The following is a 22,841-nucleotide window of genomic DNA, read 5'->3' as shown; positions in this document are numbered from 1 at the left end:
TCGAGGGTTTTAGTGAGGTCGACGGTGGAGGGGCGGTCATAGACGGCGGGGGTGGTGGCAGAGCTGGCAGTTAGTTCGGAGTTTTTTAAGTTGGCCGGCAATGGTGGTTTTCGATGTGGTGTAGGAGAGGGTTTTTTTGAAAGTGTAAGGGACTCAAATAAAAAAAATTAATAATTCATTTTGGTGCTTACAAAAAAAGGTAAGGGTGAATCTGTAATTTGTAAATATATGATGAAGGGTAATTGGGTCTTTTACGGTAAAAAATAATACTCTCAGTCGTAAAATTTGCGTGCGCAACTCACGATAAATTGTTAGGGGCTTTTTCAGCTTTGACTACATTTCATATGAGGGTCCTTGCAGGGCCGGTTCTGAGGGGAGGCGAAGTAGGCGGTCGCCTAGGGCCCCTGAATTTTTTTAATCAGGGGTACCTAATTATTAAATTTATAATGTATTAGTTATTTACTTTTATATATATTCACTTGTTTTAGTGCTACTTCATACAAATTATTCTTAAAAAAAATTGGGGGTGCTGCCCCCGAACCCCTGTAAACTTTAACCCCACTATGTCACAGATTTTTAGCCTTGCCACTGGCTATGTACCTTACAAAATCGAGTTAACATAGAGTTTATCACCTTTTAGAAAAAAAAAATGAGTTTTATTGTAGATTGTAGAAGGGGGCCCATTTTTTATCCGTCTTCAAATCTCGCCTAAGACCCCAAAATCTCAGAAACGGCCGTGATAGGTTATTGCAAATAACATATATTCTTTCTCGAAAAGAAAAAAAAAAAAGGCCACACATGTTTATTCCAAGACCAAAAGCCCAATGCAATAATACATCTCCACACCAACTGCACTGTAATTCTTTTTTTTTTTGTCCCCCTTACACACAACAACAACAAAATACATCTACACAAAAGCACACCAATAATGCATAAATAAAACAAACATTATTATAAAAAAATAAAAAAAATAGAACAAACAATCCTTAAACACCACAGTAGGTTCTGATAGCACTCTCAAGTCTCCTATTCTCTTCTTTGCTGTAAAAATCAAGAAACTCGAGATGCTCAAACGGCTTATACTGCATCGGATGATCCTCGTCCACTAATTCTTGCGGTATTTCGACCGTTTTCTCCAAAAACGAAAACTGCGCAATTGAATATCTTGCTTTTTTAGCTTCCATGGTCACCCTATGGTGTGGCGATTTTATCCGGTTATTGCTCCATGCCTATTCCATCCAATTTATAAACAAGTTTATTGCATTTAGTACTGATGCTATATCGAACCGTTAAAAAACTCTCCGTGTTATTAATATCAACAAAACAACCCCTTTTAATGCATCTTTTTTAGCACATAACACATGAATAACGAGTTTATAGGGGCAGTTTAGGAAGAAAAATTGAACCATGGGGGGGTTTTTTAAGAATAGAGAAAATATAGGGGTGTTGAATGCAATAAACCGAAATATAAACTCACCATTATTGCGTCATGATGGGGGTTTGCTATTAAAAAAATACGGGGGGTTTTTAGCGATTAGAGAAAATACAGGGGTGTTGAATGAAATAAACAGAAATATAATATACTCACCATTATTGCATCGCCAGCCATAACTATGACAGATGAAGAAGAAAGCTGATGAACACCAAACCAGTCACCATCTTTGGTTTTGATCTCCAAACCGTCAACTTGATTCTGATGAATTGTAGACATAAAACTCTTGTCTGTATGAGACACAAATCCCATGTTATTTTCATTCGACTTCGGTTCTCTGTATTTCATTACCCTGCAGAGATAGTTTGCTGAACCGATGAGGGATTCGTAGTGCTTCCCCACTCCGTATCTCTCGAACACCATTCGCACGACAATTTTCTCCAGTTCCGCTGCTAACTTTGTGTACGAAACGAGTTTCTCACTGCGCCCAAAAAAAATTTGAGTTATACAGTAGAACCTTGATAAACTAATGTCCTGAATCATAATTTATTCGAATCCCAACTCGGTAAAAACGTACTAAAATTTTAGTTAGATAGTTCAATATTTCGCTAAATTAATATAATTTGTTAGTCGCGAATGTATTAATTTATTGAGGTTTCACTGTATCAGGCTTTTGATAATGAAAATAACACAGGGATGTTTTTCTTTAACAATTTTAGTAAACATAGGGGAGTTAGATGATACATCTGGTTACTTACATCGGGTGGATTTGAATCGTTGATTTAATTAAATAATTACCCACTGAACAATGTGTGTGTGATTATGTATAAATCTATGGTTCAAATTCACCCAGTGTAAATAGCCAGGTGTAGTATCTAATTTCCCGTAAACATAGGGGTGCAGAATGCGCAAATAAAGTTACTACAAGCTAGTAAAACATCCATAATTTATCCTAAATTTCTAGACAAGGAAAATCAAAACTACTATACACTAAAAAAAATATAAGCGAAAAAACATGTATTTTTTGTAATCCGGAAAAATTCGTACCTGAAATCGTTATATCCATTAGGCCACATAACTTTGGCGAAATTCTGGATTCCTTGGAGGGTATCGGCATTATCGATACCCATACTTTCGTAGAGAGGAATGAATGGGATTTGGCCAACATAGCCGTATAAGGGCTTAGTGGATTTGTTTTGGACTTTGGTTTGAGTTGGGAGATCAAACAATTCTTCTAGGGCTTTAAAAACTGTAGTGTGTGTTTCTTGGGTGAGTTTATCATATGATGCCACAAAACAACCGTATTTTTCGAGTGCAGAGACCACTTCGTTGCATGTTTTGGACCATGATTCTGTCCCGGGTTTCAAGTTCTTGTCTGAGAATTCAATGACATCAAGTTTGTGTTCTTGTGACAGAGAACCCATGAGAGAGAGAGAGAGAGAGAGAGAGAGAGAGAGAGAGAGAGAGAGAGAGAGAGAGAGTTGAAGAAATAGTATGATACTTTTATCATGGATGCAGGCATTGCTTACTTATAATAACTTATGTAGCGCGGACATGGAAACAGTGATACGGGGAAACGGCATATCCCAAAAATAGGGATACGGGAACTTGAGGGAAATATGTAAATATTAAAAATATATAGGGGTATATTTATAAATTCTTTTTATATGTCTTCGTACAAACATATTCAAAATAAATATTATTATCAACTAACTATCAATCTGCAATAGATCATTAAATCATATAAATAATTAGGAAAGGCAATAAAAATATTTAGAAATTCGTTATTCAAACATGTTTCTAACTTTTTTAAAATTTGCAAAATGGCCCATAAGGTGTCCGGCGGGTGTCCTAGAGTATCGGACATAAAACGTGTCCGAAATTATGTGCCAAATTAAATAGCAATAGTATTAATTTAATAAATGGCATATAGTACACATTAGTTTTAATTAATTATTCTTTGATTAGCACCGGCCCATTTGGTGGAGGGGTCCTTCTCCTGCTAATAGTTTATAGTTCAATTATGGGTTAATTGCAAATACGATCCATGTGTAATCTCTAATTGTCAAATATCCCTGTCAAAAAATAATTCACTCATGCCCTCCTGTGTTAACAAAGTCAATGCATTAAGACCCCCTAAACTAAGGGCCGATTTGCATTTTACCCCCCAAACAAAAAAACTAACCAAAATAATTCACTCATGCCCTCCTTTTTTTTTTGTTTTTTTTGTTTTGTTTTTATATATTTATTTTTTAAAAGATTAAGTTATATTTAATATACAATATGTAAGTGACGGACGAATATACCCCTGCAAATGTCACATGCAAGGCACATGTTTTAACTTTCCGGACAAAATTGCCGGAAAATTGAGTTTGGGGGGCACCGTGCAACGAATTAACGAGTTCAGGTAAAAACGTGCAAATTTTTTTTGTTTGGGGGGTAAAATGCAAATCGGCCCTTAGTTTAGGGGGCAAACTGCTTTTTACTTTTTGTAATTACAAAATAATTTTATTTTATATAAAATTAGATAATTATGATATAAAATTTGATGTAATTAAAATCCATTATTATGTACTAATTGCTGAAAAAACCCTAGGACATTTCAGTCTTTTACCTTTCGTCAAAGCCTAAAATAAAAAAAGGTGCAGTGCGCTTCGAAAATATTAACACAGGGGGGCATAAGCGAATTTTTTTTATACAGGGGGTATTTGGCAATTACTGATTACACAAGGGTGGTATTTGCAATTAACTCGTTCAATTATTACGATTTACGACAATAATTTGCGATTATTCTAATTCAAAATATATCTTATGCATGATTCATATGTGTTTAATAAATTTTACACTCTGTTTACATGATAATTAAGGGCCAACCAAGCACACCGAAAATTACTATTTTAGCCCACCAGCAACAAAGGATTACATTCGAAGAAAAGGGACTTTTTCGACAATAGAATAAATTATAGGGATTTGATGCAAAAAAAATAAAAATTATATGATATAGAATAACATAAATCTATCTCTTCTGGAAGTTGAAAAATCTGATGGCGATTCCAAATGTGAAAATGAAAAGAACAGTGAATGCAACATGCATGCCTGCAACTGCTCCAAGAAAATCGTGTTCGAAACCGAAGTAGCTTTTCAAGAACTCTTTCACCGTCACGCCCGGTAATATATAATTCTCCAAATCTCCGAATTGCGACGCCGTCAAACCGTACATCGTCCAAGAAATTGGATCCGCCCAATAATACCATCTCCACCACACAGGGATGCTCTGGTTTCAACAACAATTAAAAGAAGAAGAAGAATTAATAATTCGGTTTCAAATATTTTTTTCGTGTTTATGAAAGGAAATGGATTTGGTTTTTGAACTTACGGGGCGTGGGATGATGAAACCCGAGAAGAGATTCCATAGCAGGATAAAGAAAGTGCCTACCACCGAGCCGATGTGGTGGTTTGGTGACACGGACAATGACATCATCCCGTAGAAGGTGAAGTACAATAGACACAAGTACATGATGAACAAAAACCACAAGAATTTTGGTACTGTCCATTCGAACCCAATCATTGGATAAACAATCAGGCCGAAGGCGATAGCTTGCGCGAAAATATAAGGAAACTCAATAGCAACCTACAAATAATTAAAAAGAAAAAAAAACTATAATTAGTTTGCAATTAAAATTAAAAAAAGAAAAAAAAAACTATAATTAGTTTGCAATTAAAATTTAAAAAAAAAAAAAAAAAAAAAAAAAAAAAAAAAAAAAAACAAGATTAATCAACAAGAGTTTATAGAGTCAATTGGCTTAATTCCACTTTGCACCCTTGAAAAATACCATTTTGGCACTTTGCACCCTCGAAAAATAATAATAGCACTTTGCACCCTCAAAACACAATAAATCATTCACAGTGCACCCTCAATTGAATAATAAAGGCAATTTTATTTTTCATTGGTGTTTTTCTTTTTTGGGTACAAAATAAAAAAAAAATTGTTGTTTTCTTGAACCTCAAACCTAATTTCGAGCGGACAAAGTGCGAAAAAAAAAAAATTACACCGGATTATTTAAAAAAAACTACATTATCTTACAAAAGAAAAATAAAAAAAAATAATCTTTTATCACTAAATTATTCGATTGTGGATCTTTTATGTCACTGTTTGTAAAATATTAGGTGAAAATATTTGGAAGAAAAAATAATTTTCAGATAACTTGATAACGTAATAGCTGAATGATTTTTTTTCGTAAAATATTTTATTTTGATAAAACAATATAATTTTTAAATATGTTGATGGAATGTATTTTTATTTTTGAACTTTATAGTTTCAAAATGATTGATGAATAAAAAAAATATTTGACATTTGGCATGCTAAAAAAATATCACTACAAATATTAAATTTATATTTTTTAGCTTTAAAAAATCATTTGGGGTGCATTATGCATGATTTATTGTATTTCGAGGGTGCAAAGTGCTATTAATTTATTTCGAGGATGCAAAGTGCCAAAATGGTATATTTCAAGGGTGCAAAGTGGAATTAAGCCGAGTCAATTATATATATAAACCTGTGCTATAGCATAGGGCATGGATGAATACATCCCCGCAGCTCTTTCTCTATAGAAAACAGTTCTCTCGATAGCAACGACCGGCTGAACTGCAATGGCGTTTTGGATGCCTAAGAAGAGCACAGATCCGTACATAGAACCGATGCCGTTGAGTATATTCTGTACACCATTCCTGCTCATTTTCAAGAATTTTTTTATTATTAATATTTTTTTTCAAATAATTCCGTTTTATGGGATTATTCAGAAAAATACCTATTGGAGCCGAAATCCCAGAACATGCTTCCCATGATGAGAGCTATGAATATGGTTGAGAAAAACCGAACAGCGGTGTAAGGTGGATTTCTCCAGTAGGACCAGTGTTGCTTCCACAGGCAATATAGGCATTGGATGTGGAATGGCTGAGAGTATTTAGTACGAAAATATAGCTCTTTCGTCTCTGGTTTCGGCGAACTCAATTCACTAATTAGAGCTTTGTTCCTCCTGGTAATAATATTTAAGGTTGTTAGAAAAGAAAAAAAAATATTACATCATGATAAATCAGTCATAGTGTTAAATGAAGAGCAAACCTGTATAATTCGGAATCTTTATATAAGCGAGAGAAATCGACCCCTACGGACGTTTCTTGAGCTGGAGCAGTAATTTCCAGCATCCATGTTGCTGGATTGTAACCGTCTTTTATTCTGCTAACTCCTTCAATACTCTTTTACGGTAAATAACAAATAAAAGAATACTATATTAGTCTCTCTTCTTCTTCTTGTTTTTTCTTTTTCTTTTTTTTTTTCTAATCTTTGGCAAACTAACCTCAAAGTACTTGATCAGATGGCACGAATGGCGTCCCAACGGGCCCACGTATATCTCTTCCCCTCCTCGTTTAAGCAGAAATAGCTAGTAATTTTAGGTCAGTAATTTTGAACAAAGAATACAGACAAGATCAGTTAAGGTTATTCATTTAACTAGTTTCTTTTCACCTCATCGAAAGATTCGAAAATGTCAATGCTAGGCTGGTGTATGGTGCAGACAACTGTCCTTCCAGTGTCAACGGTGTTTCTAACAGTTCTCATCACAATTGCAGCAGCTCTTGCATCTAAGCCTGAAGTTGGCTCATCCATGAATATTATCGATGGATTCGCCACGAGCTCGACTGCAATAGTCAACCTCTTTCTCTGCTCGGTCGATAGACCGTTGACACCTGGCAACCCAACTATCGCACCTCTCAACGGTGTGAGTTCAACGAGCTCCATCACTTCATCAACAAACATCTGCAAATGTGCTTGATAAATGCTATTACAAAATATTATTTTTTTAATAACCTTAATTAGAAATTAATGGATGGTTTGCTATAATAATTACTGACACTTTTTGTTTTAGCATCGATATCGGGAGATAAACGAAGCCAAGCCGAATAAAGTAAGGATTCGTGCACAGTTACGTGAGGGGAATGGATATCGTTCTGCTCACAATACCCTGAAATTCTAGCAAATGTTTCTTGCTTTTTAGGGTACCCTGAGATTGTGATGCTCCCATCTATATAGCCTCCCGTTTTCCGACCAGCCAGCACATCCATTAGGGTTGTTTTTCCGGCCCCACTAACTCCCATCAAAGCTGTAAGAATACCTGGCCTAAAAGCTCCACTCACACTCTTTAAAAGCACCAGTTTATCCTCAAGAAAACCTCTGTCTTTCATTTCCTTGAAAGCAAAAAAAGAAAAAGAAAAGAAAAATCACTCAATAAAATGTAGCCTAAATTCCATTTTCAAAATAACACCCGAATTTTTTTTAAGAAATTACCTGTGGCATATTAACAGAGTACACAATTTCATCAAAGGTGATGGAATGCGGTTCGAATGGAAGAACCATTCCCCTTTTCCTCTTGTTGGCATCAACAAGACTATTTAGTCTCGTTTCGTCGTCGTTTGGACTATTTTCGCTTTTGTCTTCTGATTTAACAGCTTGAGCCTCTCCAAAAGCTACATAAACACTATTTTTTTTACGAATGCGACTCCAAATTTTAAATTACATAGATTCTAAAAGAAGAAACGCAGATACAAGTACTTACGGTTGAGATACATTAGAGCTAGCATGACGCCTATGTTGAATAGGATTGTGAATCCGAGTAATGCCACTAATCCTATCCAGTACATTTGTGCTTGTGGTAAGAATCCACGGGCTTTTAGAACCTCAACTCCTAATGATTCATTCTTGTATCCAACAACCTTTAGGACATAAACTTATCAATAATCATCTTCTTTTCTCTTTTCAAAAGCAAAATTAGGACAGTGAAATACGCTACAATTTTTACAGTCAGCCATGTATTTACTTTATTAGCATAAACCCCACTATATATGTTCGGAAGTTAAATATATGCTCGGAAATTAAAGCCAAAAGGTACCCCTTTGACCTCATTGTTTCGCAATTCACCCACGAAAAAAACACACAAATTCTGATAGATGGAACTTACATGTTGCCAACTATTCCCCCTAAATTCATTCACGACAAGTGCATTCTGCGCGTACATCATTGGCGAGCACCAATAAGCCCATATCCACCATTTTTTCACACTCACTGTAAAAAAACAGAAAAAAAAGGGGGGGATGGACGTAATTAAAACATATGATTAGAATTGCTTAAGAATGAATCGAATCATTATCAACCTTACGAAATTCAATCTTTTTTTTTTGGGTTCTTGTTCTGTACCTCGTGACATGACAACACCACCCAATGCAAAAACTGCGAACAATACAATTGCACCAAACGTATTTGCAATGATCATGTTCCTGCCCACCGCTCCGATCAGCCGGAACAATCCACTGGCCATCTGGTTTACAAATAACAACAGCAAGTATTGTTTGAAAAATCTGCATTAAAGATACCATTTTATGTTAGTTAGTACAAAGAAACACACATGTACCCACAAATGCACACACATGATCTTGCATTGTACTCCCTATGTTCCATAATAATTGTAGTATAATATTTCTACACACATATTAAGAAAGTTCATAAATATGCTTGAATTTTAGGAAAAACACACATAAAAAGACTAAAATATCCTTTGTTATTTAGTGAAGTGATATTTGAATTAATGTTTAATATAGAGTTGAATTCTAATAACAGGCAGAACAGGAAACAATACATTTAATGCATCATTGGGACTCTAAAATGAGATTCATATGGAACAAAAAAATATGAAAGGGAGGGGTGTATAGAAATTGTACCTTGCAGCATTGGGATCGTACCCCGTGACATAGTAGGTGATTAAAACCCAAGCCCCTACTTCGACAAACGAAATGGGTATCTTGAGTATCCACATTGGGAGCGCATACACCCAAGGAGGAAAAAAGAGAGACTCTCTATGTTTGTAAAAAACGGGAAGTTTGTATATTGTCATGGAAATCTCAGACATTCCATTGAACATTACTATAGTTGCGCTGAAAAACAATGCACCGACAAATATATATCCATCCTCTAAGCTACGGCGGTGCATCGTGGTTCGGAAAAAGATCGTCATAGATACCAAGGCAATTATAAGCATCTGACCAAATAAAAAGACTTGAGTTTTTATTAAAAATAAAAGTAGTAAAAAGGGATATATATATATATACACACACACAAAAACCAACCTGTAAGATCTTGAAGATATACACAAACGAGTTTCTTTTCATGAGCAAGATTTCTCTTATAGAGCAAATTCTTAATAACTCCTTCGTGGTGGTGCCGTATTTTCTGGTTGTTAAAGCGGCGGGGTGGCTTTTCGTCTTGTCGAACGGAGATGCAAGATTTTCGTTGAGTCTCCGTCCAATGTGGAATGATTTAAACGCCTCGACAAATTCACTCACTGTCACGAATCTGTAAGGCTCGTTGATCTTCATCCAATATTGTTGCTGATCTTTCATTGATGTCACCTGTAAAAGAACTGATTTTCCTCATTGTGCTTACTGAGAAAAGGACTTGTAATGATGGTTAGTCTTGAATGTGATTTTCTCTGTACTTGTTCTAACTATCAAAAAATTATTTCCTATTACTTATATTAACATAAACCCGACTTTGATCGGAAGTCAAAGACTCATTTGACCCCAATTTGTTTCGCTGATTTGACCTCTTACTAGATGAGGTGGTCATTCAACAGTAGCAATTCGAAAAGGCCAAAGGGGTATTTTGCAATTCACCACTCATCTTAAAATGTGGGGGAAGTACACTTTACACCCTTAACTATGGGCAACGTACCAAACACCCCTTTGAACTTCAAAACGTACCAACATAGCCCCTCTGTTTAAAATCCGCCTGCCCTTGCGGATGTGGCGCTTTGAATTTTTCGTTTATAGGCGTTGGAGTGACCGTTGTGCTTTTTTTCAGAATTTTACCCTTCAACTGGTTGTATATATATATATTGATGAACGAAAGCCTGTTTTGACTTTATCCTTGTACTTTTTCCGATTATCTTTGAACAGAAAAGCCCACGGCTTGGAATCTGTGTTATAAGTTGGTTGAGACATTTCATCAGTCACCTTGTGTGCCTCATTTGCGCACGAAATTCCTTAAGCATTAAATCGTTTCCACCATCCATACCCAAGTCAGAATCAACATCAAATTTCTTCGCTCCCAACCCCTTTTCCATGACAGCAAAATCACGCCATAAAACTCGCGCAGAAGAGCTTTTGCTGTAGGTAGCAAGCCCCTTTCTATTCTTAGCATTTGAATACCTTTCTAAACTTCATAAGTGTTAATAAAAATCTGGTGGAAATATCCCAGCCAAATAGCCCAAGATCAAAGAAACCCAAACCAAAGAAAAATTCGCGCGGAGGAAAAAGAATCGCACAGAAAAACTGTTAACTCAGCAATTTTTGAATTTGAACAGAAATTAACAATTTAATATTGGAAAAATATATCTCAGATTTTAACGAAACGGTTGTAGCAGTCAGATTATTGGGAAATGGGCTCAGAAGATCGATCAGAATTCAGCAAGGAAGCACAAGGAGGAAGATAGAGAATCTTCTTTCAGGGAGAGAGAATCTCTCTATTTAACTACTTTTTAACTGATATATCAACTGAGGGTGTAAATGTAATTGCATATTAAAAATTAACAGTGTTAGTTTTCCTAAGAAATTGCACTTCACCCCCTATAAATTTCCAATTTCTGCATTTTTATTGGACGTTGCAGCTTTAAACTATTATTTTTACTGTTTAGAATAATATTTTTATTGCATATTGGTCCTTTAAAATGTTATTTTGTGCCACGTTACCCACTAGAAATTGACTTCTGGAGCAAAGTGCAACCGAAGCAATATTTTAAAGGACGTTTGTCTCTATTTTTTTTAATTTCAAGTGGAGAAAGTGCGAAACAAAAAAAAAATATTGCATACACAATTAATTACCTCTTGCAAGAAATCGGCCACTGCTTTCCTCTCCGGACATTTAAACCCCACGGATTCGAAAAATTCTAAAACGTTCTCTCGAGGGCCTTGGTACACAATTTTTCCATCGGACAATAACACGACATCATCGAATAGTTCGTAAGTCTCGGGTGCTGGTTGAAGGAGTGATATTAGTGCAGTTCCATTTAGAATGTGAACGAACTGTCTTAACGACTTCACGATTTGGAACGTTGTGGAACTGTCCAATCCAGTCGAAATCTCGTCCATGAAAAGAGCGTTCGTTGGACCAACCAGCATTTCACCTATCGAATTAATTAATTTTTTTTTCTTTAATACAAAATTAATATCCATTTCAAAATATTAATGTACAAAAATCAAATTGATTTTATTCTATTTTACCTGTCGTAACGCGTTTTCGCTGTCCCCCCGAAATTCCCCTTACTAACTCGTCTCCGACCATAGTATCGGCGCAAATCTCGAGGCCTAAAATCTGCAAAGAACATATTTGTAAATTGTGATTTGAATTTTCTTTTTTCTTTTTTTTTTTTTTTTTTTTTTTTGCAAATTTGAAAAAGTTAAGGATGTTATTATACCTTGAGAATATAATTTGTCATTACACTTGCTTCTTGTCCTTGTGTCGAAACAGCCTGCATAGTCGAGTTACTTCAGATTTCTCCGAAAATCATAGAAAATATTTACATATACCTTCAAATTAATTAAAAAAATAAATAATTAAAAAAATTAAGTATTTACCTTCATGAAGATATCAATATCAGGATCAGGTTTAATATTAGCATTTTTTTCTCTTATTGCCAATTCAGACAACATTTCTGCAAATATGAAACACCACAAACTTGATCATATGCTAATAAATAAATTTCAAAAAAAAAAAAAAAAAAAAAGATCGACTATTGACTGACCGTAGCGAGATCCAACACCCTGGCATCGAGCTGAAAATTCGAGAGTTTCTCTGACAGTCATTTCTCCGATATGAACATCGTATTGGCTAATATACGCCGCAGTTGTTTGTGGTACAAACTCATTCATTCCATACCCATTATAAGTCACCTTTCCAGCAAACTATTATTGTCATAAATTAATTAGTATTAATATATGTATATATAATATTGCTCTTAAATCGAAATTCGAATAAATTAATTAATTAATTTATTTATTTGGCAAGAATATATAACTTAAAACCTTCAAAGAAGAATTCAATTTTCCAGCCAAGGCCAACAAAAGTGTTGTCTTTCCTGAGCTTGGAGGGCCTAGCAGCAACGTCATTCTTGAAAAATGGCACATCGAAAAAGTTAAAAATCTCGACGATTTTTTTTTGTCGACTAAAAAAATTAATTTAATAGTGATGATAATCAAATTAATTTTAAATGTAAATGAAATTCATCAAAATTGCATCTATATATATCCACCTGCATGGCTTGATGATTCCACTAACATTCTGCAAAATAGAAATATTCTTCTTCTTGCTTGGAATTATATGCAAATAGTTCAAAAATCCCTATTGAAAGAAAATCATGTACAAGTTAGATTAAAATTGAATAAATTAATTAGTCATTTTTATTAGTAAATAAATAAAAAACTTGATAAACTATATAAACCTGCAATGTGTTAATAAAGGAGTTAAAAAACGTCGGCAACGATCGGCTCCCTACGTAAGCTTCCGCACCAACAGTTAGATTCTCGAATCTCACTTCAATTGTGGGTAGTTCAATTCCAACTCTAACCAAAAAAAAAATACGACAAAATATAATATAAAAACGTCGAGAAAATGAAAAAAAAAATTAAAAGATCTGTTTTGAGGTTATTATATTAGTACCTGTCAATCCGGTCTCTAAGCTTCGACAGAAACTTTTCGTTATCTTCATCGACGTCTTTTATAAGCCTATCGAGAAGATCTTTTCGTTCTTGAAATCCGAGTTTTCTTGCATCAACTTCACTAGTGGCCCCACTTCTTGATGCTCCTACTAATAGAAGTCCCTTTTTCAAGCGATCGTAAGTCGAGAGTTTTTCGAGCGCGGCCAATTTTAGTGCTTCTTCGTCTTCTTCTTCGTCTTGTTGTCGTGTTGAGTTCGAGAATATTTCCAAGCCGTTGTTCCTCCAAAAGGACGAACTGTTGGCTCTAAAGCTACTACTTGGCTTGTAAATTTCACTCTCTTGATCCATATTTTTTTATGATCAATAGAATTCAAAAAAAAAATGAATATGCAAAACTACTTGAATAAGGTATATATATATATAGATAAATAAATCTTGGATATTTAGCTAATTACACAACATGTGACAGATTTGCATGCAAATGCTCTGTGACAACATTTATTTATTTATTTTTATTTTAAAAGGATTTTGAGTTCTTGAAGTGAAATTGATGAAGGAAAGATAATTAATATCTGCCAAAAAGTCTTGGTTGACCTGGATTGAAGGGTAATTTTTGTGTCCTTCCATCTACAAGTTGTTTGTACATCTATTAAAGGGGAATTGAATGGCTAATTAATCAAAATTTACTCAATTTGTACCGAAATAAAATAAAGGATAAATTCTATTTTTCCCCCTTATACTTTGGTTCGGTATCACTTTGCCCCTTTCTACTCTCAATTGCATCGATTTGCCCCTAGACATGGCCACGGGTCGGGTCTGACCCGGACCCGGCCCGGACCCGACCCGTTGACTGACCCGCCCCGCCCCGGACCCGGCCCGTTGACCATGGACCCGGACCCGGACCCGGCCAAGTAAGGGTCGGTTTCGGGTCCCAACTTCTTGGACCCGAGACCCGCCGGGTCTACCCGGCGGGTGGACCCGAAGAACCGGACCCGAGGGCCCGGCCCGAGGACCCGTCGGGTCCACCCGGATTTTTAATGAAATAATCACCAAAAATGCACCAACTGGGGATCGAACCCGGGTAGCCCGAGTGATTCACTGAACACTAACCACCAGGCCAACCAATATGTTTGATTATATATAGACAACAAATGTATATAATATAAACCTATGGCGTAAATGATAAATATGTTAAATAAATTATTAATTTTCATATTAATTATTATTAAATAATTAACAAATGCAATATAAGAAAAATATATATAATCACAATTCAATACTTCAAAACATCTATTATTAATTAATATATCAATATAAGCTCCACTGTTGAAAAATATAAAGTATTGAATCAATTCAATATATAAACAAATGCGTTGACTTATTAAAAATTGACTTATGTTATTAAAATCGATAGTGTGAAAAAATCGAATGAAAAATAAAATAATATGTTTATTTTAAAAAACAAATTATAACCCATTTCAATTAATTTAAGTCGATTAACCTCAATTGTTGACAATAACTTATTAATATTATTGAGTATTTTATCATAAGATAATTATTTATATAAATGGTGTTTATTTTAACAAAAATAGATTATATCCCATTTCAATTAATATTCTTACTTTAAAAATAACATTATATATGACTAGTATAATCAAAATATTATGATGTAATTTCTCTTTTAATAATTGATTTAATTTGTAATTAAAATCGTAGGAATTAAATTGTAGACCATATGATTTAATCGTTTTTTTACATATACATTTTATTCAAATATTAGAATCGAATCGTAAGATTTAAATGGATTAATCTAAAGTCCTTTTAATTTTGATATTATATTTGTTAATAATGTAATTAAAATGGTTTAATAATTATGAATATGAAAATTAACAATGCATTTAACATTATTTAATCATTTCATACTGTTTTGTTTATGTTTATCTATATTTCTTGCAAGTAATTTCACAAATATTTATCTTGTCTAAGTGGTTTGGAATTCTTTTCAAGTGTCTTGTGACCCGGGTTCGAATTCCATCCATAACAATTTTGGACAAAATTTAAAAATCCGGTCCGGACCCGGACCTGGCCCGGAACCGACCCGGAACCGGGTGGACCCGAGTGGACCCGGCCCGGACCCGGACCCGCCTTCCCGCGGGTCGGTTTCGGGTCCTCCAAAACTCGGACCCGGACCCGGCGGGTCCGACCCGGAACCGGACCCGACCCGACCCGGGGCCATGTCTATTTGCCCCCATGTACTTGAAAAATTGTGTCAATGTGGCCCTTGCCATTAGTTATTAGACATTTAACATTAACACCGTTTGATCTAAATATGAAAATTATAAAAAATTCGCCCCTCCCAGTTTAAATAATTATTAAAAAAAATGAAAAATTTAAGAAAAAATAAAAATAAATTGTGGTTGTCGTCGTGGACTATGCTTTCTCGTTGTCTTGAATTTTTTTTTTCTCTATTTTGTTCTTTAATAATTATTTAAGATGGGGTCAAATGGTGTTTTTGTAATTTCAAAACTTAGACCAAACGGTGTTAGGGGTCAAATGTCTGACAACTAACAACGAGGGCCACATTGAGACAATTTTTCAAGTAAGGGGGGCAAATTGATGCAATCAAGAGTAGAAGGGCATAAAGTGATATCGAGCTAAAGTACAACGGGGGAAACTGGAATTTACCCTAAAATAAATTAGTGTGATTTTATTTTAATTAATTGTCACTTTTTGTTACAATGATGCATTAGTTTGCAATTTTATCGGTTTTAGACTCTCTTTGTTTCAAATAAGTGTCGTTTAGAGTTGGTGTACGCATGTTAAGAAAACTAATAAACGCGCAAGTTTTATAAAAAAAAAATAGTGCGACTGAAGTACCCTCTCATTAAAAGAAAAGTTTTGTTTTTCTTTCAAGTAACTAAAAGTAATAAAGGCATCATTGGAATTCTGAAATGACAAATAATATGGATTGTGGAATAAGAAAAAATTCTACAAATTGATAGATAATTTGGAAATCGAAAGATAATTAGTGGATAAATTGATCAGAAATTTAGTACGTTTTCCTCAAGTCTTTGCATATCAAATATTTTGACATATACAGAATACTCCCTTTATTTCTAACTAATTATTTATTTTCACATTTGCACAAGTGTTAAGAAATTCAATAAATGCGACTTGATTTTAGTAAAAAAAATTCACATAAAAAAACTAAAATAACCTTTATTATTTAATAATTTATTAGAGATGTTTAATTTTCACAATTGAATCAATAAGATTAAAGCATGAAAACATATATTTAATGCAATATAAAATTGTAAATGTAAAGTGACAAATAATATATATTAAAAATATTTTGCAAAAGTGACAGCCGTTGTGGAACAGATGGAAGTAACATTCGATCCCGAAATCTATGATTTAATAGGGGTAGCTAGGATTTTAATTAGTATTAAGTTTTATTCATGATTATAGCATTGGCAAAAAGAAACGTAAAGCAGGTATTATTGCAGCCCCCTCTTTCTAAATGAACGATTTTGAAGTTGACTTTTTCCAAACATGTGAAATTAAATCTTTGAATTTGAGGGGGGCGGCGGTAGGGGTTGGGGGTAGTGGATGTTGAGTTTAATTATTTACGAATATCCGCTTCCAGATTAGATGAAATTATCTTCCAAATTCGACAAAATTTATTCTTAATAATCATAAGATGGGGTGAAAAAAATGTTAAAACGATATTTAAAGTCTTAAAAGACGAAATTACCCTTCCAATTTACTCAAATTTGATAAGAATTAGACCGGAAATACACATTTGGGACAAAGTGCATCAAGTTGTATATTTTGAATGGGGATAGTCTCGATTTTGTATTTTTGAGGTGGGAAATGCAAAAAAAACGTTTTTTTCAAGGGGAGAAGTGCAATTTACCCTATTTAATATGTAAAATAAAAGTTTTAACTTTTTGGATTACTACGGTTGGTCGGTTTGTTATCACTTATCTCTCAACATTTACTACAAAGGGTATTCTTTGTCCACGTAGAAGTAAAAAGAAAAATCAATTTTTTAAGGTCAACGGTCAAATTGAAAATCCATACTATTTTTTGTTCCACGAGCTATGAACCACGATTCAAACTCAATTTGAACAAGAAAAAAGAATATGAAAACAAAAAATCAAGCAACTTGACCTCGACTCGATTGCGTATCAAATCAAGTTCAAACACATCTTTAAAAGATCGATAAAAAAAAAAAAATCAAACATGCATTCTGCTCGATTCAATTCGTCTACACCCTTATTTGTCAGTAGTTAATCTTATGAGATGGGGGTTTAAAAATAAATTATAACTCGAGTTTTTGTAATACAATAAAAACAGATGATTTTGTGATGTAAATTCTTTTAAGATTAAAATCATAAGAAATATCAATAGTGGATAGAATTGAAACCATAGCACATGAAAAAAATGTGCAGATAATTAATTAAACATTAATTTGCTTTGTCCGCAGAAAAATGTAGATAGAGAAAGGACATAATTAAATAGAATGTGTAATTTCAAGAATGCCGACTAACCTAAAAAACGTTTATAGCATGCATAGATAGATTAGGATATTAGAACTGCCTAACTTAAAAGATGTCACACCACTATGTATCTAGAATCATATATCTCATTAAATTGGACGGCACTTCCTTCAACTCAAGCTTTTAGAGAGAGAAAAACCGAACCGAAATTTTGTGTATGTGGGCCCCACCTAAAAAAAATGAAGGGCCCACCTCTCTGGTGGACCGATAATACAATTAGAAATGAACACTATTAAAAGAAGAGAAAAGTAGTCATGATAAGATGTATACCTAATTATTGCGAGGTTCGTATTTACTATTTAACTAGTGTTTGTACTCAAAATCTAATGTTTTAGCATGATTTCTAATTTTATTATTAGAATGTTTTATTTTTTCTTCTGAAAATCGTGTGAATTGTAAGATTTTTTAAAGTTTACGAATTATTTAACAATTTGAATCGAGAAGGGTTCGATTTGAATCGTAAAGTGTATGATTTCAATAACCATGGGACTATTTAAAATCTTACGATTCCGTATATCGTACGATTTTAATAACTACGGGACTATTTAAAAAAAATAGAATTGCGGTAATATTTTTATAGTACTTTACAACTCCAATTATTTACAATAGTAGGTTTTCGAGAAGTGATGGAGTCATGGCCCCTATGGTCGTATGTTTTGCACGTAGGAGTGGAAATCGGATGGATAGGATTGAATTAGCACATTCGAAAAAAAAATTCAATTTTCGGGAGCTGAAAAACTAATTCCGATTCTGCTAGAGAAAAAATGGGAAAAGTGAAAACTGTAATGGAAAAACTTGTTCCAAAATCAAAAATTTTAGGATTGGAATAGGAGGAATTCAGAAAATTCGAATATGTTGTAACCTAAAATGTAAAATACATAATAATTTTGATATTATAAGTGTATTTTTTGGGATTTAACGTCAGATCGAAAATCGGGATATCATATATATTCCAATTCCAATCTAAAAAAAATCGGACAAATCGAAAATCGCAATATTCAGAATTCGGAATGAAAAATATTGTTCCAAAGTTGAAAATTTTCAGATCGGAATCGGCGGAAATCAGAAATTTCATTCCAATTTCCTCGCGTAACTGCACTTTATTCTCTGACAATGGAATTATAATCAAGAACCAGACAATAATTAATTAACAAAAAGATTTAAAAAAAAACAAGTAATTAGAGACACTAATCCATAACATTGATAACTCACCCTCGTTGGAGGATTAAGATAATTAATCTCAATTAATCACTGTCTCTCCGTAATGTAGAATCTCCGTTTACGCCAGATGCCAGCTCAGCTTCGAACGAGAGAGACGACGGCAGTCTCTCGTAAACTCTCGAGCCCAAAGGCAGAAGCTTCGCCTGCCTCGCAACGAGCTTCCCTCTAAGCTTCTCGTAATTCCACCTCTGCTGAACATAAACAATTAACGCTAAAAGAATCGAAACAATCGGAATAGCAATGTCGCCGAATTTGGAATAGAAATCCGTTCGAAGGTCCGCAAACTCGTAGTCGTTGGAGTAGTTATAAGGATTACTCGGGAAAGGCGATTTTACGAAATCGTACGCGTGCGGAAAAATCCGAACCAATGTTAGTCCAATGTAGTACATTTTCCTCAGGGGCTTAACTTGGACCATCCATAGCAAGTTCCCGATTACTTGCGGAAGAAGGAAGAAATCTTGCATCAAACCGACGTACTCCGCCAGCTCAGCCTCCCATGCGCTGACGGGGCGAGAGTATTCGTTAGAATCTACAAAAGATTCACTTTGACGAGGGTCGTACCTCGAGGTTTTATAATGCACGATGAGAGCGAGTATATATCCAAGAATGTGTACAATTGAAGTAGCGAAAAGGACTTTTTTGTCATTTGGGACTCGGTGCGGCTCTAACGGGGATCTAGTCAGCATTCTTACACGGGATTTCCATACTTTCTGACAAAGCCTCATAGTCGACAAAAACGCAATCAGCACTAATAATTTCACCATATAGTCGATGACAAGAAACGGTTGGCCTTTCTGCAAATTTTCGAATCCCGTTTTTGCCTTTTTTCCGAAAAGGTCTTCGGCCCCCGTAATCAGCGGTAGGCCGTAGCTAATCGCTTGTACTCCAAGCATCACGAGCGATACGTACGGGACATTTACGATATTACCCCTCACGTAAAAAAGCTGGGTCGATATACATCCGATAGCCAAAGACAGCGTCGCAATGCGGAGGATCCCTTCCACGCCCCGCCTCGAAAGAATATCCTCCCATTGATTCCTGTACAAAACGGGGGCCGTATGGATTTTAATCGGACTAAAATAAAGAGGGTCGTCTTTTTCCCGTTGACTGATCACGGAAACTTTGGCGGTGGGGTCCACCAGCCAACGGTCAGTGGTCGGGGGGTAGGAAATTACGACTTCGACCTTACAATCGAGCCCCTTTTCCGCGAGGGCCACACAACCAATAAGATACATTTTCCCGAAAAGTGGATTGTAGATTCCCTCTACGGATATCGAAGAGTAGTTGTATGCGTCGATTCCAACGAGATTTATCTGAGCCGACACATTAAGAAGCGGCGTCGGATTAAAAGAAATACTACCCTTCTGATTAGAATAACCCTTCTGATTAGAATAACGCCCGAAAAACGGGCCGATTGTCAGTATCTGGATTTGCAATTGGATATTTATCCAAGACCTCCGAAGTTGGTCCGGTACAGCTGTCATGAGAAGCGTCAGATCTTCGGACAGAACCGAAACGCTGTATGGAAGATTCTCTTCGGTGTTCTCTAATTTCGGGAATTTCAAGAAAGACTTTTTCACTGCGGATTGGATTTTAGAAGGCTCGTACTTCTCGAGTACTGACGTGGCGGCTTCGATCTTCGAGTACTCGTAGTGGGCCCCGGAGCTCCACTGCTCAGTGGACTCCACGGGCTTCTCGAACGCTAAAGGGGAGTACGATCTGACCGTCGGATCGATGCTCGATAGAGTGCCCGAGAACACGCTCCTCTGTTTTATCGAAAACAAGAGAGGAACATACATAGATATACGAGTGTGACATATGTTATCGTACGGTGAGCATGCGACCATGCAGAGGCGCCCCGTCTTAGGATACCATGCACCCTCAGCGGAGAGGGTCATGCCGTTGAGCCCCGTACGTTGCGTCGCGGAGTAGAGCTGCTCCGAGGGGGGTACCGCTCGGAAAACCGAGGACACCCTCGTCTTCGACGAAGTAGTGTTTTCGCACCGTACATCATGAAAAACGAGCTTCACGTTTTTGAATCCCCCATTAGTGAAATCGATCTCCTTGCTCGATACGAACGGACCCAATTTACTACAAAACTCGTCCGTCCCATTGCAGTTAAAGTTCGGTAAAACGGTGAATTGTTCTGTGAATTGTTCTTGACGGGAGAATCTATCGAGCACCCCACAAAAGTCAACCCCTTTGTACACATCATCAACAGTTTCGATTTCATCACTCATCGAATCGCAAGCCCTCGACACGAGATCATCGGAAGCGAACTTATAGTTCGCGGACCCCAACGAGGAGGAAACAAGAACTTCGTCGAAGTACTTGAGGTCCGATTCTCGGTTCAAACTCTTGATGCTTCCGTATATTTCTCTAGTCCTCAAACTCAACGCCTTAGGGTAACGGAGCTCGAATAGAATCCGGTCGTCCGGCGCGAGAACCGGATGAATACTATCGCCGTTTTCCTTAACCCACGGCCACGGATCGTTCGAGTGGGGCCCACGCGAAGGCAGCACCGCACTCCCCAACAAACACATTACTCTCTCTCCCCCCAATTCAGTGTAGACTCCTTGGAACCGAATCGACAGCTGCGAGTTTCCGGGCCACATGTCGAATTTCGGGGTTTCGTCGTCGGGTTTCTGGAGGAGCATGTTTGATATGGCTGTGCTGATCTGTAAGAACCCGCTAACGGGTATGGATTTCTTGGAATAACGGTGATTCGGGTCAACATTGGTGACCCAGAACGAGACCAGGTTTAATGAGTTAACGGCGTTTTTGTAACCCGAAAGGTCTCCGTCGTAGAACGGCATCAATGGAGCAAAAGCTCGACCCGACCCGTTTGAGAGCGGCTGCCACCAATCGCCGTTCGAGAAGGAGAGTTCCTCTTTGATGGTGTACAGTCTGCTGTCGTCGGGTTTGAGTTCCTCGGCGGATTGTAAGAGAGAGGCGCACTCTTTGTTAACCTCACCCATGCGGTCATAGTTGTAGGTGACGGTACGCTGCTTGTTTCCGTTACCGTCGAATCCGCCGACGCCATTGTTTGCATAGTTGTACGAGTTCGCGAAACCGATGCATAGCAGCAACACAAACAGAGTACACGATGTTGCAGAATTTATAGAACACGTCATAGTAATAAAACAGTTTGAATATTGCTGTCGGAATTTCTCCGGCAACAATGAAAGTGAAGTGATTTCTCAGATTGCCCACAAGAATTGAAATAAAAATGAAATCTTTAGAACAACCCAGATAAAAGATTTTTGACGATATTAGACTTACCGAGAAATTAGTGGGAGTAATTAGTGGGATCAAGATTCGAGATTTTTGGAAGAGAAGTGTTGGATGTTCAAAGTCAAAACGATTCAATTTTAAGACAAGTATGGTGATTTTAGTCAACGTGCCAGTTCTAATTTTCTTTATTTGGGTAAATTACGCCCACACCCCTGAAATATTGGTAATTACAGTCATACCCCTGAAACAATTATGGGAGCCAAGATTTCGAATCTTGGGGTCTGATATGAACTATATTTGTTTTCTCTAGCGCCGTTAAGTCTACCATAGAAGAAAATTTATAAATCTTATATAAAATAATAAGAATTTAAGAAATATTGTGATCATTGTTCTGAAACTAGTAGTCCGTTAGAAGCCTAATGTATGCTTTTCTAACAATGTTTTAGTGATAATTGTAATTATTGATACTACAGGGATCATAAAGTTATTTTAGCATACCTCGGGGTGAAAGTGTGATATACCTTTTTTATTTATTATTTATTTTTTCTCTCCATTTTTTTAATCATTTTCCTCACTCATTCATATACACTTAACTTGGGAGTTGAGGAATATTTTATGTTTGATAGGACTAT

At 35.9% G+C, this 22,841-nt stretch overlaps 3 protein-coding genes across 4 annotated transcripts; all 3 read right to left on the bottom strand.

Moving 5' to 3' along the window:
- Positions 1–779: 779 nt before the first annotated feature.
- Positions 780–2,941, bottom strand: LOC105975615 (putative 2-oxoglutarate-dependent dioxygenase AOP1). The gene is made up of 3 exons (XM_013000811.2): positions 2,480–2,941; positions 1,589–1,913; positions 780–1,229 (listed from the first exon to the last, which is right to left on the bottom strand). The coding sequence occupies exons 1-3, from the start codon at positions 2,854–2,856 to the stop codon at positions 987–989; spliced, it is 945 nt and encodes a 314-aa protein (XP_012856265.2). The 5' UTR covers positions 2,857–2,941; the 3' UTR covers positions 780–986.
- Positions 2,942–4,212: 1,271 nt separating this feature from the next.
- LOC105975674 (pleiotropic drug resistance protein 1) lies at positions 4,213–13,858 on the bottom strand. 2 transcript variants are annotated; one of them, XM_013000878.2, is made up of 23 exons: positions 13,194–13,858; positions 12,976–13,096; positions 12,787–12,875; positions 12,560–12,644; positions 12,280–12,439; positions 12,113–12,189; positions 11,953–12,006; positions 11,759–11,849; positions 11,360–11,661; positions 9,608–9,889; positions 9,203–9,519; positions 8,682–8,842; positions 8,446–8,549; positions 8,044–8,200; positions 7,776–7,954; positions 7,343–7,675; positions 6,957–7,247; positions 6,790–6,873; positions 6,555–6,688; positions 6,241–6,468; positions 5,989–6,160; positions 4,809–5,063; positions 4,213–4,706 (listed from the first exon to the last, which is right to left on the bottom strand). In XM_013000878.2, the coding sequence occupies exons 1-23, from the start codon at positions 13,538–13,540 to the stop codon at positions 4,449–4,451; spliced, it is 4,281 nt and encodes a 1,426-aa protein (XP_012856332.1). In that variant the 5' UTR covers positions 13,541–13,858; the 3' UTR covers positions 4,213–4,448. The 2 variants fall into 2 exon arrangements, with proteins under 2 accessions (XP_012856332.1, XP_088679191.1); XM_088823065.1 differs by lacking the exons at positions 11,360–11,661; positions 11,759–11,849; positions 11,953–12,006; ... (4 more) ...; positions 12,976–13,096; positions 13,194–13,858 and adding an exon at positions 10,241–11,018.
- A 4,876-nt stretch (positions 13,859–18,734) lies between these two features.
- Positions 18,735–22,347, bottom strand: LOC105975483 (uncharacterized). The gene has a single exon (XM_013000681.2). The coding sequence runs from the start codon at positions 22,107–22,109 to the stop codon at positions 18,999–19,001; it is 3,111 nt and encodes a 1,036-aa protein (XP_012856135.1). The 5' UTR covers positions 22,110–22,347; the 3' UTR covers positions 18,735–18,998.
- Between the last annotated feature and the right edge of the window lie 494 nt (positions 22,348–22,841).

Source organism: Erythranthe guttata, chromosome 9 (assembly GCF_056151865.1).
Source record: "Erythranthe guttata isolate IM_541 chromosome 9, IM_541, whole genome shotgun sequence".
In the NCBI taxonomy this organism is placed as follows: domain Eukaryota; kingdom Viridiplantae; phylum Streptophyta; class Magnoliopsida; order Lamiales; family Phrymaceae; genus Erythranthe; species Erythranthe guttata.
Note: the sequence above shows the minus strand (reverse complement) of the source record. Positions and strands in the feature narration are given on the sequence as shown.